The sequence below is a fragment of the Madurella fahalii genome (assembly GCF_045866475.1).
Source record: "Madurella fahalii IFM 68171 DNA, scaffold_3, whole genome shotgun sequence".
Taxonomy (NCBI): Eukaryota; Fungi; Ascomycota; class Sordariomycetes; order Sordariales; genus Madurella; species Madurella fahalii.
In genome coordinates, this window is record NW_027263973.1 from 579,187 (window position 1) to 595,890 (window position 16,704).

The window sequence follows — 16,704 nt, forward strand, 5'->3', positions numbered from 1 at the left end:
ACAGTACATAGTATCCTGGCACCAAAACTGAGATAGTATTTAATATACCAGTATATTAGACAGCATAGTGCATAATATACTAGCACCTAGAATATATCAGTACATAATGTACTAGCCTAGAGAATACTGGTATAGAACATACCAGCGTAGAATATACCAGTGCATAATATCCTGGCTTAGAACACACTAGTATATAGCATATCAGTACACAATAGACTAGCTCACAAACGTGTACCAGTAGTGAAAACAGCCTTCGAGAAACTGCCCCTTATGCAGATTTCAGTGGCTCGTATGGCGCTTAGCAGGCTTAGTACGCTTGTGTGTCTAGATAATGGGCCAACGAAAGAGTTGAGAGGAGCCGGATTCGAACCGACAGCCTATGCAGCCCCCACACAGACTTCCAGGCGCAACACGAAAATCTACCCCTACGACCAATGCGCCCACACAATAGCGGTTGCAGTACCCTCCTTCTATGAGCAGAGCAAGGTGCGTATATTGCCTTGTGTTCAATAGGTAGCTTTAGCTCTAGGATCAGCCGAGGGCTGGCTCCCTCTTAGAAAAAACAAGCAACTACTTTCTACCATCTTCACCCGCTATTACTGCGTCGCCTATTGACCGCAAAACCGGGAACAAGCGTTGCGTCAACCACGGCGTCTTGGTCTCGTCGCAAATCCTGAGGGTTGGGATTGATCCGACATTACTTGTCCATGCACCGAGAGACACATTAACGCAGCTGACCCCGGCGCCTTCTCGGTATTTCAGCGTAATCATGGACTGCCCATTTCTTAGAGGAACCCTTGCGTGCCTGGTTGAGGCTAAGTCGCAAGAATAAAACTGGAGGTTCAGAGGAGACATGGGCGTGTAGCGGCCTCGGAAAATACCCACCTCACAGACCAATGATCCAGGCTCGCAGATTGGTATGCTGAGGAAGAACATTGAGAAGTCAGTTCCAACCCGCCAGTCAGCTGAAGAGCCAACACCCTCGAAAAGAGCAAGCGGTGCAAGTTCGGTGGTGTTGGCTCCGTGATGGGCGGGGTACAAGCTTTTTGGCCTCAAAACGCCTCCTTTGTCGTCGAGAACCCAGTTTGGGCCAGCAGAGGAGAGGAGAGTGTAACCGCTAGTGATGGTCGACGAGATTCTGATCTCAGGCCAGGGTTTGGCCTCCCACGGACGCCATTGCAAGGGCTGCTTAACACGGTTGGAAATCCTGGTGTACTTTATGATTGTCGTCAGCTGTAGGTGCTCCAAGCCGTCAAGAGCGACCAGGGACGGGCAGTGTACGCGAGACAGAAGTCCGTCCCCTCCTCCCGTGGCGTCGCGCGAGAGCAAGATGCACAGTCTTTGGCCATTGAGCTGACATCTCAAAGGTGCGACGATGACCGGCTCGTAGATGTACCAGTTCCAACTGGCCGGCCCGAAACCAGGCTGGGAGTCCGAGGTTAAATCGCTACTCCCTTCAGTGATCACAGCTGCCTCCATATTGTAGGTTTGTAAGTGACTCTGCGGGAGAGGGCGTTCAAAGTCAGCACGGCTGTTATGATCCACCCTCTTGTCTAGGTACGTGAGGACGGAGTGACGGTAGTCTAGTTTCGTGTCAGTGTCCTCCGCCTCTATGGTTATTGTCGGGATTGGCAGTGCCTGCTGATGCGTGTCGCCAAAGATAGTAGACTCATCCCGGGGGCTCTCGACAGTGACAGCATGTTGGAGCTCGTCTCGTAGCGTCGAAGGTTTAGGTGACACTGACAGGGTGTCGGTCGATGCTGCTTCTGCGGTAACTAAAGTCGATCGAATCTGGCGCACTTCAAGAACCATGGATACGGGAGGTTCGACTCCAATAGGCCGTAGTCGTATACCCTCAACGCCGTCGGCACATCGTAGCTTCGTTCGAACAACTTGATGGACAAGCTCGAACGCGGTTTCGTATTCCTCTCCGGAGTCATACGGAAGCAGCTGAATGCGCGACGCATGCCTGAATTGCTCGGGCGACGGGGCGAGCAGACCCGACATGTTGGTGTGGGAGTGCTCGGATTCCGGAAAGGCCCACGTGAACAGTGACTGGTCGTCAGATTTTCTGAGTATTTCCTGTTGGAGCCTGCTGAATGCCCTCCGGCCCTCGCCGTAAAGCATGGGCATATTGACATCGAAAAGGCCGATCAAGCAGTAGGCTTCGTCCTCAAGCCTGGTGGTCTGTCTGCCAACAGCCCAAGACATTTTCTGCGCGATGCTGTACTCAGGCCAGCTCTGCTTGTCCAACGCCTTGACATCAATTCGCGTGATCGTTGAAATAACAGTCCGCAAGGACCTCTTAGTGCCTATCTCGACCCAATCAAATCCAACGAAGACGAGCTCCTTTGGCGCCAGCAATTCCTGCAGAGTCCATCCACGGGTGAACCACCTGCTCCGCGAAAACGAGGAGTCTTCCAGCGTGGGATCCTCAGAGCTAGGGACGTCACTGATGTATGCGTAACAGACGGCGGCATCGCGGTACCACCGGAACATAGAGTTGATAGCTTCGGAGAGCTCGGCGCTTGACGATTTGTCGATGCAGCACGTATCAATCCACAGGTACTCGAATCCCTCCTCATTGGCGAGCTTGCAAGCGTCCCTGACCTTTGCCCAGCCCTGCCTTGAGGGGCCGATCCCATTGGAGTGGTCCTTATAGGAAACTTCGCCGGGGCCCCATGTGTGAGAGAGGATGGCGTAGTGAGGGATGCCATTGCCAGCTTCGCCAAAGAACTCCTCAAAATCGAGGGTAGCCGTGTTCAGGAGACGCATTGGGATGAGGGGATCGTGAGAAGGCTGGCCGGTACGCAGAGCAAAATCCTTAAGACACTAAAATGACCATCCGAACCTCCTGGGCGGATGAAATTGTCACAGCTACGCGAGAGTCTCGTCGCATGGACCCTCCAGTAGGAGAGACGAACCCCGCTCCCGTTGCTTTTTTCGCTCTCTCAGCAGCGCGTGCGACGAATGAAATCCCGTGGCTGTGCTACCGAGCCCAAAGCCCCCAAGGGGGAGGCCAAAAAAAAGTGGGGCTGACTTGGTGTTCTGAAAGCACAGTGGTGCTAGGTGGATGGGAATGGCTTCGTAAAGCAAAACACAAAAACAAAGCACATGTTTTCCACTGCCGTTCCCCTTGTACTAAAGCGTGAAGAAGAAGAAATGGATCGATGAAATCAGTCGTGGACCTAATCTCAAACATGCCTAGAGGAAAATGGTCTTGGCTTCGAATTGATGCAACCGCGACCAACCAGAAATGTTGTGCGCAACTTGAGGCCTACAGCAGGAGTGACCTACGCCATGTCGAGTGGGCCTAGCTGCCCAAATTACGTAAGATAAAACTCGTTCGTCCCTTTCCGCAACATCCAGACATAACATCCAGACATAACATCAGCCACGGCAATCATCTCAGTCATCTCAGCGTGCCCAACCCTTAACCCCACTGCTATCAAAACTCTGAGCGCATTCCCTTAAAGTGCAGGCACGCGTCATCACATAGCATCGCGTTTAGACTTTACATACAAAAACGCTCCGGCCACCGATGTTTAGCCCGAGGATGTGAGCTTACCGCATGAATTGGTGCATTCCTATTTTATCTTTTACCTTTTATCTTTTACCTTTAGGGCAGGCACCCACACCATTTTCACTCCAACGGTCATGGCGAAACACCAACGAAGTGTCAGAAACACTACACTGTTAATTGAGTGTTGCAAAAGTGATTGTATTCTGTGTCTCTGACGTTCCGGCAGAGCCAGAAAGCATCATCCTTATAGTGCCTTGTAGTAGCAAAGGTGGTGGCGATGGTTGACAAATCTATAGCCTGGCAATTTCCAGGCCCTTCTATTCTGACACGAAGCCATCCGCACGCTCACCGTTTCGCCGTCTACCATCCACCATGGCGCTGCGTCAGAAGTTGAGCAAGCCATTTGTGGTTGCGCCGTCCTCCGAGTCGGATCACACACACACAGTGGTATTTTTGCACCGCTTTCCGGAGTCTACCGCCGACGAGGAGCTGCCAAGCAAGGTGCTGTCGGCGAAGAAGACCGGAAACCACAAAAACCTCCTCGAGCAATTCCCCACTATTCGCAGGGTCTTTCCCTACTTAAAGACGGGAGCGCGCCCTTACGGAGACCTAACACCTCAAGAGAAGCGCACCATCGGCCTGGTGCCGGGTTCCACCCCTACATCCCCCAGATTCTCCTCAAGGAAGCCAAGCCGGTTGATGGCCTCGACAAGTTCATTCTGGGAGGCCTTCTTGCACTTATCCTTGACGTTCTCGATATCCAACGGCCTCACCTTGCCATAGAGACGGCCTTCGCGCTGAGCTCGGCCATTGAATTGGAATTGAGAGTATTAAAACCTTAACTAGGTAGTTCACAAATTATGGGTGTTTCGGGTTGTTGGGACATACCATTGCCTCTGCGATGTTGATGATGCCGTAATAACGTATCCATTTCCGTTACCTCCCTTTGTACTGATAGCATATGTCGACCAACCGATCATACACAGCTCTGTCATCTTCGAAGGTGGCGTCCGATGCGCGGAGAGGATTGTAAATAGGTCTAACTGGGTTCGGGAACTGGATTTCATTGCTCCCGAGTTTTTCTTCGCCCTTGCCCTTGCCCTTGCCCTCGCCCTCGCCCTCGCCCTCGCCCTCGCCCTCGCCCTCGCCCCTGCCCTTCTCAGAATCGCCATCCTTAACTATTGTATAAATGCGTTTTCTTCTGGCTCTTGTTGGTCTGAGGCAAGGGACTGTGACGGCAAACTGATTCCTATCCTAGCGTGTATTAAGACAGATGAAGCAAACGTGGCCGGGCCTTTCTAGAGGATCCTTGACGCGGTAGAGGTGCGGAGACGCCTTCCGAGCTGTCTCTATTTCTTCTATGGTAGGGGATGGGGGACGAACTGGGGGCGGATGTTGTCCCTCTGAGACCTCTGCAGGCAAGGTGTCAATAACATCTTGTCGTTCGAGATCGATCCCCCGGCTGCTTGCACAAGTCATTACTGTCTCGAGTATCGGTGCGATCAAGAATGCGGCTACGGATGCAAATAGTGAATGAGCAGCTGCAAGAGCCAGAGACCACGAAAAAGCGCTGACGTGCCTTTTGAAGGGAAGTCGAGATTGGCAAGGCTCTCATCAGGCACCAGTGGCTAACCTGAAGAAGAAACCCGCATTATGTGTGGCGCTCATGGTTGTAATGTTGGAATCTGCTGATTTGATTCGCTGCCTTGTCCTCGAGGTGCTAAATGCCGATGCGACAACAGCTTGGGACTTTCACGCTGTCTATCCGAGTGGCAGTAGCTATGGTTGTTATCCTTGTGGGAGGAAAGCTGACGGAAGCAAAGAGAATCTGTGCCTCTCCCTACAGATATCCAATTGAGACTGGTGGTGAGAGTAGAAGAGGAGATACAATACGAAGGACAACTGATGCTACAAAACTGTTAAGAAAAGGGGGCAGGGGCATGATTTGCCTTGATTATCACTCCTACTATCTACGCGAGAGGGCAGACACCCACTCTTTATCCTCTTCGATCCTAGGCACCACTAGACCAAGGGCCTTCTTCTGGGCATTGCCCATTGCTTCACGCTAGCGCTTATAGGCTCCCCAGCCTTCATTACCACCGACCCGTTTTTTAAGAAGATGCCATTTAGTGCGATAGAATTGCTGCTCCTCCTCTGGCTTCTCATCTTGCTCCTTATTACTATTACACCTGCCCTTCTCGATACTACCGGCCTGGGAACCATCGCTTTTCGTCTTCGTCTGCTCCTCCGCACGAGCAGCGGCCGCAAGCCGAACCCCCCTCTCCCGAGCCTGCTGGAACTCCCACCCTATTTTGTCGGCCTCGATGCGGCGCTTGATCTTCTCTGTCAGCGCCTCGTTGGCCTTCTTGTCCTTTGCGAGGCCAAGGGCGTACTTCCGCGCCTTGTTCAAGTCGTCCTTCTTCTCAGCCGGCTTATCGGCCCGGTCCTTTGGTGCAAGCGTCTCATGCTCACCACGCTTGACCGTGAGGTCCTTAAGACGGTGGACGCCCACTGTCAATGTCAGAAACTTAACAAAGTTGTTAATGCGGCGACTGTCTCTGTTAAAGCGTTAAGAATCACTTTTCCAGTTAAGAAGTGCCCAGGACTCGATGATATTCCCGGCGCCAGCGACTCGACTGCGGCACAGAAGCATTTTTGACTCACCAAGTTACCGTCTGCGTCTTGTAGCTTCCGTAAATGAAACAATGGGGAGTATTGACTACAAATGATGTGTTGATACGAGGTGGGTCATTCAGCGCCATACACGCGATGTTATGAGAGGAGACATCGCGTGTCACCTCGCGGTCCTCGCCGTGCATGCCAACAAAGCTAGTAAGGCGCGGGTCGGCGATGATGTCGTTCCAGGACTTGGCGTGAAGAGTATTGCACAAGAATTTGGTGATGTCTTGAGGGTTGGAGCGGAGGGAAGCGCTCAGCTCGGGGAATGACGTCATGGCCTCATTCCCAGTGACAGCGGTCCCGCCCTGTGGGCGGCTGTTTAGTGTTCCCTTTGCAACGAAGGTGCTAAACACACGATGGACCTGGGTGGTGATAGTAGACTAGAGGGTAGTGATGGTGTTTTGAGAGTCAATGAGTTGGAGGAGGGAGGATTTGGCAAAGATGGTGAGAACCAACGACTGCCTCCGAGGGTGGCGCTCAATACTGCTGTAAAGTCCCTACGGGTGGTTATTGAGGGTTCGCTTGGCCAAGCTCTTGCGATCGCAGCTGCTTTGCGCAAGAGTGGCTGTCACGGCACGGGCTAATTGACCAGATTGGTGAAGATAGGGAGGAAGTAATTCCGAGATCTGGATTGTCAGACCACAGCTATCTGTGGGCGCAACTGCGCACAGGCTAGGGCTGTTACCTCTGCTATCCCTCTCGTTATCATTATCTGCACCTGATGTCATCACTAATTCTGGCATTAGAGAGGGTCGATACTGGGTGCCTTGTGCTGCCTGGCTCTCTTTAAGACCCAGTTCTCGTCCCTTGTGGCAATTTTTGGTCCTTAAGCGCCAGAGGCGAGATCTATAAGCATAATTTCTGCCAGCAGAAAAGGTAAAAAGCCCGAAGTAGCAGAAACAAGATCTGGCTTAGGGTCGAGAACTGGGTCCCTGACGCTGGGCGCAAATTTTCTGCCGGTAGAAAAAATACGTAGCCCGCAGTATCAGAGAGTAAATATGGGCTCGGGGTCGCAAACTGGGTCTCTGTGGGTATCGTCGCAAACTACCAACTACACCAAACACCCAAAAGGTGGGGAGCTCCACGATTGTTAGTCGTAGGATGCTAAACCTGCGTTTTATCTGACAGGTATCAATATTCTGCCGGAAGAAGCAGTACAGAATACAAAGTAACAAGAGTTAAGCCCTGCATAATTTCTGCTAGTAGAATAAGTATATACCTAACAGGAATTTAGCCTAGAGAAGTATAACGTATTTTATAAGCGAGTGGTGGTTATAAGCGAGCGGTGGGCTGGTAAGGGCTGGGCGCACATTGAGCTGTGGCACTAACAGCGGGATTAAGCCGGGAATTAGCGTTTAGTGCTATAGCTCAATGAGCGTCCAGCCCTTACCAGTCCCACCGCTCGCTTATAACCACCACTCGCTTATAAAATACGTTACACACTATCCGTAATTATATCGAGGTAGGAATATCGATAAGGTAGGAATTTCGACAAGGCGGGAATTCTATCCTCGATATTGAAAATAGAAGCCCATCACAAATTAACTAACATCTCCTTAGTATAAATCAATAAACTACTAAAACGGCTTATATACCCTAGTAGTAGAAAATAATACTTGTTAATTAGATAAGAGTATAAATAGGCAACATTACCGCTATTGTCTGCAACTCTATTAATAGCCTCTAATTATACTATATCTTTTTGTAGTATAACATGTTAAGGCAATAGACCTGAAAGAGGTGTGATTGGATCCCTTTACTTTGTTTAAATTTTTTAGTAAGGTACAGGTTACTCTCCCTTGGCAATAAAGCTTCTAGCACACATAACATAAGTTAGTTACATACCTAGTATATACTTACATCATAATTGGAATTGTTGCCCGGGAGCCATTCCTATGGATTAATTACACGTCACTTACTTTCTATCGATAGAAACTTTAGCCGGGGGACTGAAAACGGGCCTCTGGGGTTGTGCAGTGGCCGCGTATGGGATCACCCTGATCAGGGAAGAATCAGGGAAAGCTCAGGGCAAATCAGCCACAGCTCACCCCAGCTCAGGAGTACGGACGAAAAAGAAATTTCGTGTGCCCAGATTCGTCTCAGATTACCAGGCTGTAATAAGCAAGAGATGCAAATAAATTGCTCTGCTCCTCTAATCCGTTTCTTTACCAACCACCAGAGTATGATTATAAAAGACAATCCCCTAGGCCTGAAGGTCCTTGAGATCCAGCGGCCAGCTCGTCTTCTCTCCGAAACGAGGGAACTCGTTCACCGACGGTGCCGGGATAACATCGCGGTCTTCAATCTCAATCGTCAGGCTGCCCACCGACGTGGGTGGAACTACTTCGCCATACTGTTTGCATTTCAACATATCAGCCACTATTCCCTTTGAAGAACGAGAAGGGGGCGCGGTATCAACCTACCATGTTTCTCACCACAACACGCAATTCCCGCTTCAGCATCGCCACGACCTCGCTCGCCGGCCTATTCAACGGCACGCCCGCCTCCTCGAGAGCGCTCTGCAGCGGAATGTTCGCAAAGCCCTGGCCCACAGTCGGCATGGCCAGCAGCGCGTACGCGCCCGCCTCAACATCCCCGATCCGGAGCTCGATGGTGCACGGCAGAGGCAGGTTGGGATCCGCGCGGTCCACCTGAATCTGGGCCGCATAATCCTTCCGTTGCGCCGCCACCGCAGGAGCAACAGCAGCAATCGCCATCGTTGCGGGGGGCCCGTAGAGCTGGTTCACCTGGGCCGTGACCTGCTGCGCAAGATCGGGCGGGCTGAGGGCCCAGTCGTTCACGCCCGGGTACGTGTACCCCAGCTCGCGGGTCGACGAGACGCGGTTGCTGGTCCAGAACGCGCCGGAACCGTCGACAAAGGGCTTCAACGGCGTGTCGGCTGTCACGGGGCCGTCGGCGATGCCAAACGCATAGAAGCCGGCGGCCGAGTGGTTGAACATGGCGCCCGTGTGGTAGATGGCTTGCCACATGGCAAAGTGGCGGTCGACGTTGGTGTGGTGCAGCCAGAAGATGGGGTCGAAGCCGGACCAGGCGACGGGCTTCATGTGGCCGACCTTGGTGAAGATGGGACCGCCGCCGAGCTGTTGGTGTATGACGTTGTGCGGGTTCTCGAAATCGGGGCCCTTTCCCTGGGTTGATGCCATGGCCGCAAATTCGGGACTGCTCGTGAAGACGGAGTAAACCAACTCCTTTAGGCGGTCGGCCCAACCTACGAGGAGCTGATTGATGAGCTCGTAGTCGTTAACGCCGTTGCTGCCCTCGGCGGCATCCGTGCACCGCTTGGTCTCGTTAAATTGTGTGACTGTCCATCCTTGGAAGTCGGGATCCGTGAAGGGGAAGGTTTGGAACTCGTAGCTGTAGAGCGGATTGCGGAGAGTCAATGGGCCGTTGGGGCCATTGACTTGGACCATGGGCTCCATGGTCACGGGCGGCAACCGCGCATCCTCGGCCCAGTCCCAATAGGGGAATCTCAACGTCTCGGCGGCGGCCTTGTACGTTGCTGCCGACGCACCAGAGTATTGGGCCGCTATCCTTTCGGCCTGGCTGTGGACGGTTTGCTCAAGGAGGGCGATATACGGGCGGTGCCAGGTAATGAATGTGATTTGCCCATGAGGACAGTAGCCGGCTTTGTCATTGCCACCGGGCACCTGTCCCACGCCGTTATACGGCTTGAATGGGAGCCCGTGGATGCCGGCGATTTGATACCAAGAGAGCCAATCATCCTCGGGTGCTGCTTGGATTGCGGACAAGGCTTGGATGAAGAGATCCCTATCCTGCGTTTAGTATTGTTCATGACAAGATGGACCTGATGTGGCATACCACGCCGGGCCGCCTTGGGAATGTAAATCGTTGATATTCAGCCTGGCTGGTCGCTCGCCCGTCTGCGGGTTTACACCAGCTTTGATTCCAATGAGCTGCTGTGCGGCCGCCCAAGGCACTGCCGTGAACGCAACGAGGACGCTGAGACTAGGGAGCTGCATTGTGGTAGGTAACGGTAAAGACTGTAGTAGAGCCCCTGACTTGTGCAGAGAGATAGACGCCGTACCATCGGGAACAGAGGGGTATTTATTCCCATGCGAAAACTCGAATCTCTGGAGTTTCCGCATGATGTTGGAGACAGTGACGGTTCCGCCGGCGAATCCTTCCACCATTCTCATGTACTAGTGTAGAACTATTCCTCGAGTTGTGCCTCCCAAGCCACGTGCCCGGATTATGCGTGGGGAATGATTGGTCCCCAGTCCCTGGTTCCTGGATGTTATGAGGGGCTCTATAAGATGGATGGAAGCCTGACCCAAAGACACAGGGAACGGCGAGGGTCCAGGGGTTCGGTAACCAATCGAAACATGGGATTCTGTGTTGTTTGAAATACGAGTTGGATCTTAGCGTAATAGAGGATGCTTACCCTTGCACGTATCCTGGTTAGAGTCATGCAAGGCGGATTGCCCGGGAAGAGCCTCGTGACTCGATGTCTCATGTGCTCTTGCACTCCAGCCTCGGCTACCGTCGATATGGGTTGAAGGCCTTGAACGACTGATAATTACTGGCGTAATGAACACGGGATTCTGATCGATCAACGGGTTAAATGGCGCAGGTAATTAATAATCTCAGGTGTTCAAACCTGTTGGGTCTTTATGTGCTACTTAATTATACTGTTGTCTGGCTCTCTATAAGCTACGCGTAGGGTAATTAGCGCGTGGAGGGCATTCTCGCTAGTTTAAAGTTAATGACCTCATCTACTACTCTGACAACCATACATATATACATATATCATGGGATATACTAGAAAGCTCATCCAAAATCACTACTTGCCTATTTGGTAAACTGTTTGTTCGGGACCACGCCCTCACCAGTTCTGACATCGGAGTCGCTAGAACGAGAAAGCCGCCGAACCCCGCTTCCTTCGCGAGGGTCAAAGGATCGAACTGGACCGAAGTCGAGCTGTCCACCCCGGAGATCGAACAACTTCCTCCCGAGTACCAACACAGGTCGGTCCACCAAAGTCGTTTCTCCTTCGCCGGTCTCGGGATGTGTTTCGACTCGGAATCCTCTGCCTGTCCTCGGATAGCAGAGGGCTTCGGGTTCGAGAGGACTCACCTACCCAGAGTTTGTTAGCCTCGGCAAAACAAATCAGGATAGGCGAGCTTCTCAGCCGCCGAAGTCTCTTACTAACCTTGGGCAGGGCAGGTGAGCGATTCTGACCCGATCAATCCTCCGACTGCGCCAGGGACGAACCTTTGATGGGAAGTCCGCCTTGAGGGCTCCCGGAGAGAGAGTGCTCTCTCCCGCGTGGCGACCGGCTCGGTCCGGTGCCAGTTGTTTCCGATATCTCCCACTCCGGAGAGCAGGTCGAACGGACTTTCTGTTTTTGCGGTCTCTGGTGGAAGGAACAGGTGGTGGCTCGGCCCACACAACCGAGCTCGAGTTGGTGACCCCACTTGGACAAAGAACTCTCTGTGGATTCTTCGTCGTGGTGGGCAACCCGACCGAACTTGTTTGCTCGGGACCAACCCCTATACAAGAACAGTGGGGTACTATATTGCTCTCCCATTAGATATCCGAGCCTCCTACGAGTACTCTTCTCACTCTAGACAGATATTTCAGCTAGGACATATCAGTTCTCTTTCTGGTACGCCCTATATCTTCATGATGTTAGCTCCTTTACCAAGATGTCGCGATGTACTGTACCTCCTGCTACTATCTCTACACCCAAACTTACACGGCATCTTATTCACCGAGTACACTAACCCCCAAATATACTTAGTATGATTATCTTATATAATGGTATTTACTTTACCTCTACATTCTTAGGGCATCTAAGCTGATACCTTTATTACCACTCTCTATATGTCTTCTACACCACCAGATATCACACATCAAGCCGAGAACTTGCTGTTCTGGCCGCCAAATTTGGCTGGGAGTGCTGCCATTTTCGAGTGCCTCGACAGTGCGGGGGGATGGGTCACAGCCAGGTATGGTGCTTGGTACAGTACCTCGCCAGAGACTTGAGCATCCACCCCCGTCCTTCCTTCGTCCAATCAATTCATGCTGCAAAGCTGCGATCAACCCTTCCTTTCTCCACCACAGTCCTGGTTTCGAAAAGTAGACGTCCGGCAGTCCATGGGACGCTTTTTTTTTTACCTAATCAGCATCTATTTTCGGCTCCCGTCGCAGCAATCCCTTGAAATATTGGGGTACTCGCGCTTTCTGTTGTCTACGGCTCGTCTACATGTTATCGTCAGAGGTCAGCAACCCTGCGCTCAACAATCAATGCCGTCATAGCACCACGTCATCCGCCGCGACCGGCCGCAGCAGACGGGCGTTACAATGCATCGGGCCTCATGTGGCGAGAATAGAAGAGGTGGATAGCGGTATGACCGAAGGACCTCAGGGCCGCACAACGCGCAGCCCTCCGCGAACAGCTCAGGGGCATCCAGCCCCCCAAAACCTAACTACGCCGACATGACCGAGATCGAACATTGCTGGTCTACTACGAAGCAAGAAGAGCTAGCGAGCAGGTCCCCTCGCTTACAGATTGGAGGTCTCGTTAATAAACCCCCCGCCCCATGGATCTGCGAGGCTGTGGAACTTGAGGGCCTTTAACAAGAGGTGATGAATGACGCAGATCAAATCTGGTTGCACTCGCCTGGATGTTCTTAGTCTAAGTATTCGGGGTGGGCCTCATATTCCGCTACTGACGGACCCCTTATTCTAGCGATGCTGTCTATTTGTTCCATATATAAGGTAAGGCCTGAACGGAGGAGCCAGAGAGCGCTGAAGTTTCTCAGGACTACTGGGCGTCTGACGGCTCTGTAGATTTTGCTGACCCACCCTCGCTGTCATCAATATTTGCAACGCTCATTTGGGTCTCGGCAACACCTAACGGTTCTTTGTGCGGGATTTCGCCGTTTCTGCCCTTTTACGGCATGGCCTAGGTACGTTCCATACTAGCAGTGCAGCCTGAGGTTTCAACACTAGTGCTCCTTCTTTGGGTACTGGCGCAGGCCTTACCATCGACGGATTGCTAGGCGATCGATGACAGCGAAACGGATAATTAATTGCAATGTTATTAACAAGAATGCCATCAGTGGCTTCGCCGATATCAATTGGGCTGTTGGGAAGCTAAAACAATTTGTCTGCGTTGCTAGTGATGCTAATGAAACGGACCTAAGTAGGCGCAGTCAATATCTAGATCATTTTATAATAAAGTAGTGTACAACGGCTGTCTAAGCAATATCATTTTGGGCCATCAGAGCGGTTTTTAACTACTACTGGTAACGTATATAAGATACGCGCCTGTATTAGATGTTAAGGCTGTGATGCACGAGAAGTCAAACAAGAGGCATAACTACGTAAACAAGGAGAAGAAAGATTTGCTCCTTAGTTCCCACCGGGCACGTCGAGATGCTTCAAAGGCATGCGCTGGTCAATGACTCATAAACCGCTGGCAGGATGGCAGTACTGGAGATTGTTGTCGGTCATATCACAGTCGTAAATTATCACCTACCTTGGAACGCGAATACGTTGACCGCCGATTCCCGCGCCGCCCCCCTACATCACAGTGCTGCGAACAGCCTTGTTAGTTGTCCATCTCAGTGCCGCCCAACAAAACATCAATTGGTGCGGGTTCGCCGGAACACTGGTTCTACAGCAGATACTACCGTGTATATGCAACTCTATATACACGGTAACACGTACGTCAAATAATCAAGGGTCTGGAACTATGGGGCTCAATTTACCACGGGTACCAACAGCGGCTGTGCTATGGTAGGCAAACAGCGAAATGGACAACATCCTAGTCTGGTAGGCAGCCCTTCTTGCCCAGGTAGTATTTATAGCCAGAGCGCCTCGCAGGCAATTTTTTTTTTTTTTTTTTTTTTTGTTTTTTTGGGAGCTACATTTCTCTGATCCAGCTGATTGCACCCGGTCAAACTGAAACTCCACCATGGCATATCCGAGCAAGACTTTACTGGTAGTTGGTTCCGGCCCAGGCATTGGCCGCGCAGTGACGACGTTGTTCGCTACAAAGCGCTACAGCAACGTCGTGCTCGTTGCCCGGCGGGCTGAGCAGCTGAAGGTGGAGCAAGCCGCCGTGGAACAGGCTGTTGGCCCGCAGGTCACCATCAAGACTTGCGCCGTCGACATCACCGATACCGACGCCCTCCTTAAGGCTCTGGACGATTCGGATGCGGCCCTAGGCAAGCCCGAATGCGTCTTCTTCAACGCCGCGCGGGTCCTGCCTTCGTCGCTCCTCGACCACAGCGTCAAGGATATCGAGTACGACTTCAGAGTTCGTCTAACTAAGCCCAAAAGCACTCTCCCCTAAATTTGGCTAGACATGCCTAGTTTGGACGCCTGCTGACGTGGAGGAACCACTACCCATCTAGATCAACGTCTCCGCGCTGTACACACTTGCGGGCCGGTACATGCCGCATCTGGTTGCGCTCGCCAACGCGGATCCGGCCGCATCCAAGCCCGCGCTCATCGTGACGAGCTCGATGCTGCCGATGGAACCCATCCCGCAGCTGTTCGCCCTGTCGCTGGTCAAGGCAGCCCAGCGCAACCTGGTGCAGAGCCTCAACATGACGTACGGCTCACAGGGCGTACTCGTCGGCGTCATCAATGTCGCCGGGCCCGTGGCACCTTCTGACGCCGTGCGCAACCCGACTAATATTGCCGCCAAGACGTGGGAGTGGTTTGAGAAGGGCAATGAGTTTGAGGTCGTTATCTGAGGAGCCGGTGGCCGCGTGAATCCGCCCACGTTGGTGTCAGTGTCTTCTGCGTGTTAACTTATTATCTGGCCGTCGTCTAGGACTTGACGCAACTGGAAAGCTCGTTGTCCTCGGTGTTGTTATCCATTTTCCGGTTGTCATTGCTTGGGGTTTAGATGTGTGGGCTCTACGGGGTACGTTGGATTGCGCGTCAGAAAATGAAGTGATTGATTTAGATGTCCTGTTCCTCGCCTCTTCCCGGGGGCTACAGATGAAGAAGTGGTGCGTTTATGCCGCGAAGGCTCCGGACCATCACCATTTAGATAGGTAGTCTAGGCCTAGTATGCTCGTAAGCTTCTTTAATACTTAGCTCCAGATTCGAATAGAGATCCACGACTTGGTTGACAGCGTCAGGCAATGTACTATTGCAATAATTCGCGCAACATCGAAATCAAAATTACAATCATAGTGTATAGACATTGTACTGTAGAATGTTGTATACCAACTTAGAAAGCTACTTGAATTTAGTCAAGGGGCAAGAGAGAGCAGAGGAGTAACAAACCAGGTGATTGTGACCTCGAGCCAGTGGCGGATAGTGGGAGCGAAGACAGGAAGAGGATGATACCGATGCCAAACATGTGACGGTAGAAAGGCAGAATTTCGGTCACTGCATCAGGAATAAAAGTGATCTAAACGATAACGAAAGTGTGTGACGGTTGGTAATTAGAGCTTAGTAAACTCGTCGAAAGGCGCGACCTGACGATGCTTCCCTCCAACCCAGAGCACACTGACCGGACAGCAAAGTATTGTACCGATGTCCAAGCCCTTGACCCATACGACGATGAGTCAGTGAGCTACTTGTATGCTTTGTTGCTTAGATCGGGTGGCTTATACCGCTGCCGCTATAATGGAATAATTGTCCTCGGCCAGTCCAGGACCCGCGTCATCAGCCGAGTACAATAAACAGTCTTAGTACAATAGAGAACAAGCCTATAAGCATGATAGAGGTAGCCGTGCCAACGATTTTTGTATTTTGGTTTTCGGTGAGGTCTATGCCGGATAGGGCGGGGCCCCTGGCTCCCGAGGCGAACGAGCAGTTAATGTATAAATTTTGCGTTTGACAAATCTCCACGGTGCCAACCAAAGCTTTGCCGCAGAACCTAGGGATATCCGCTAAGAGACTACAGACAACAAGTTCGAATAGGTCATTGTAGGCCGGAGAGAGCGTCTCGCCACACGGTAGCCTCCTTACATATCCACACTTCAGATATACTGCTGATTCTTAGATAATTAAGCTTTACCTAGGCATCGTTGTGGTTACAATCCTTTCCTCTTTTTACTCTCACTTTCCTGTGACGATCAAGTTCCGTAGTGGAAGAAACAGGACCGGAGGATAATAAGGCCTGAAAAGAGCCCATGCATCCCTTTCTTCGTCTTGCCAAGCGTCCTGTTTCTGTTGCAGCTGCCTGCCAAACTGCAACTGGACCCGGCATCTTGATTTGGGGCAGGTCGATTTGGGAATGGGTTCTCCGAAAACCAGTCGCTTGGTCAGATGGAAGTTCTCGACGTCCAGTTAGTGATCGTTTCCGACCTATATGAAGCCAGGAGTATGCAGCTCTGTGGTCCGCGATAAGAGATTGGAGTTTTCCATTAGTTTATCACTGCAAATTCTACCTTTAGCCGCGTCTGCTTCCTTTTTCCCCCATTCCCTCATCCCCCCACGTCTTCTCTGTTATAACGTTCGAGACCAGAATCCAAATTTGTATGGCTTAG

At 51.8% G+C, this 16,704-nt stretch overlaps 5 protein-coding genes across 5 annotated transcripts; 2 read left to right on the forward strand and 3 right to left on the reverse strand.

Moving 5' to 3' along the window:
* Positions 1-570: 570 nt before the first annotated feature.
* MFIFM68171_05685 (uncharacterized protein) lies at positions 571-2,775 on the reverse strand (the record flags this gene model as incomplete). The annotated part of the gene is made up of 1 exon (XM_071061105.1): positions 571-2,775. The coding sequence occupies one exon, from the start codon at positions 2,773-2,775 to the stop codon at positions 571-573; it is 2,205 nt and encodes a 734-aa protein (XP_070917206.1).
* Positions 2,776-3,895: 1,120 nt separating this feature from the next.
* On the forward strand, positions 3,896-4,306 carry MFIFM68171_05686 (uncharacterized protein; the record flags this gene model as incomplete). Its single annotated transcript, XM_071061106.1, has 1 exon — positions 3,896-4,306. One exon carries the CDS (start codon positions 3,896-3,898, stop codon positions 4,304-4,306), a length of 411 nt encoding a protein of 136 aa, XP_070917207.1.
* Positions 4,307-5,588: 1,282 nt separating this feature from the next.
* On the reverse strand, positions 5,589-6,477 carry MFIFM68171_05687 (uncharacterized protein; the record flags this gene model as incomplete). The annotated part of the gene is made up of 2 exons (XM_071061107.1): positions 5,589-6,075; positions 6,188-6,477. 2 exons carry the CDS (start codon positions 6,475-6,477, stop codon positions 5,589-5,591), a joined length of 777 nt encoding a protein of 258 aa, XP_070917208.1.
* Positions 6,478-8,405: 1,928 nt separating this feature from the next.
* MFIFM68171_05688 (uncharacterized protein) lies at positions 8,406-10,203 on the reverse strand (the record flags this gene model as incomplete). The annotated part of the gene is made up of 3 exons (XM_071061108.1): positions 8,406-8,555; positions 8,626-9,991; positions 10,043-10,203. The coding sequence occupies 3 exons, from the start codon at positions 10,201-10,203 to the stop codon at positions 8,406-8,408; spliced, it is 1,677 nt and encodes a 558-aa protein (XP_070917209.1).
* A 3,962-nt stretch (positions 10,204-14,165) lies between these two features.
* MFIFM68171_05689 (uncharacterized protein) lies at positions 14,166-14,952 on the forward strand (the record flags this gene model as incomplete). Its single annotated transcript, XM_071061109.1, has 2 exons — positions 14,166-14,510; positions 14,608-14,952. The coding sequence occupies 2 exons, from the start codon at positions 14,166-14,168 to the stop codon at positions 14,950-14,952; spliced, it is 690 nt and encodes a 229-aa protein (XP_070917210.1).
* Between the last annotated feature and the right edge of the window lie 1,752 nt (positions 14,953-16,704).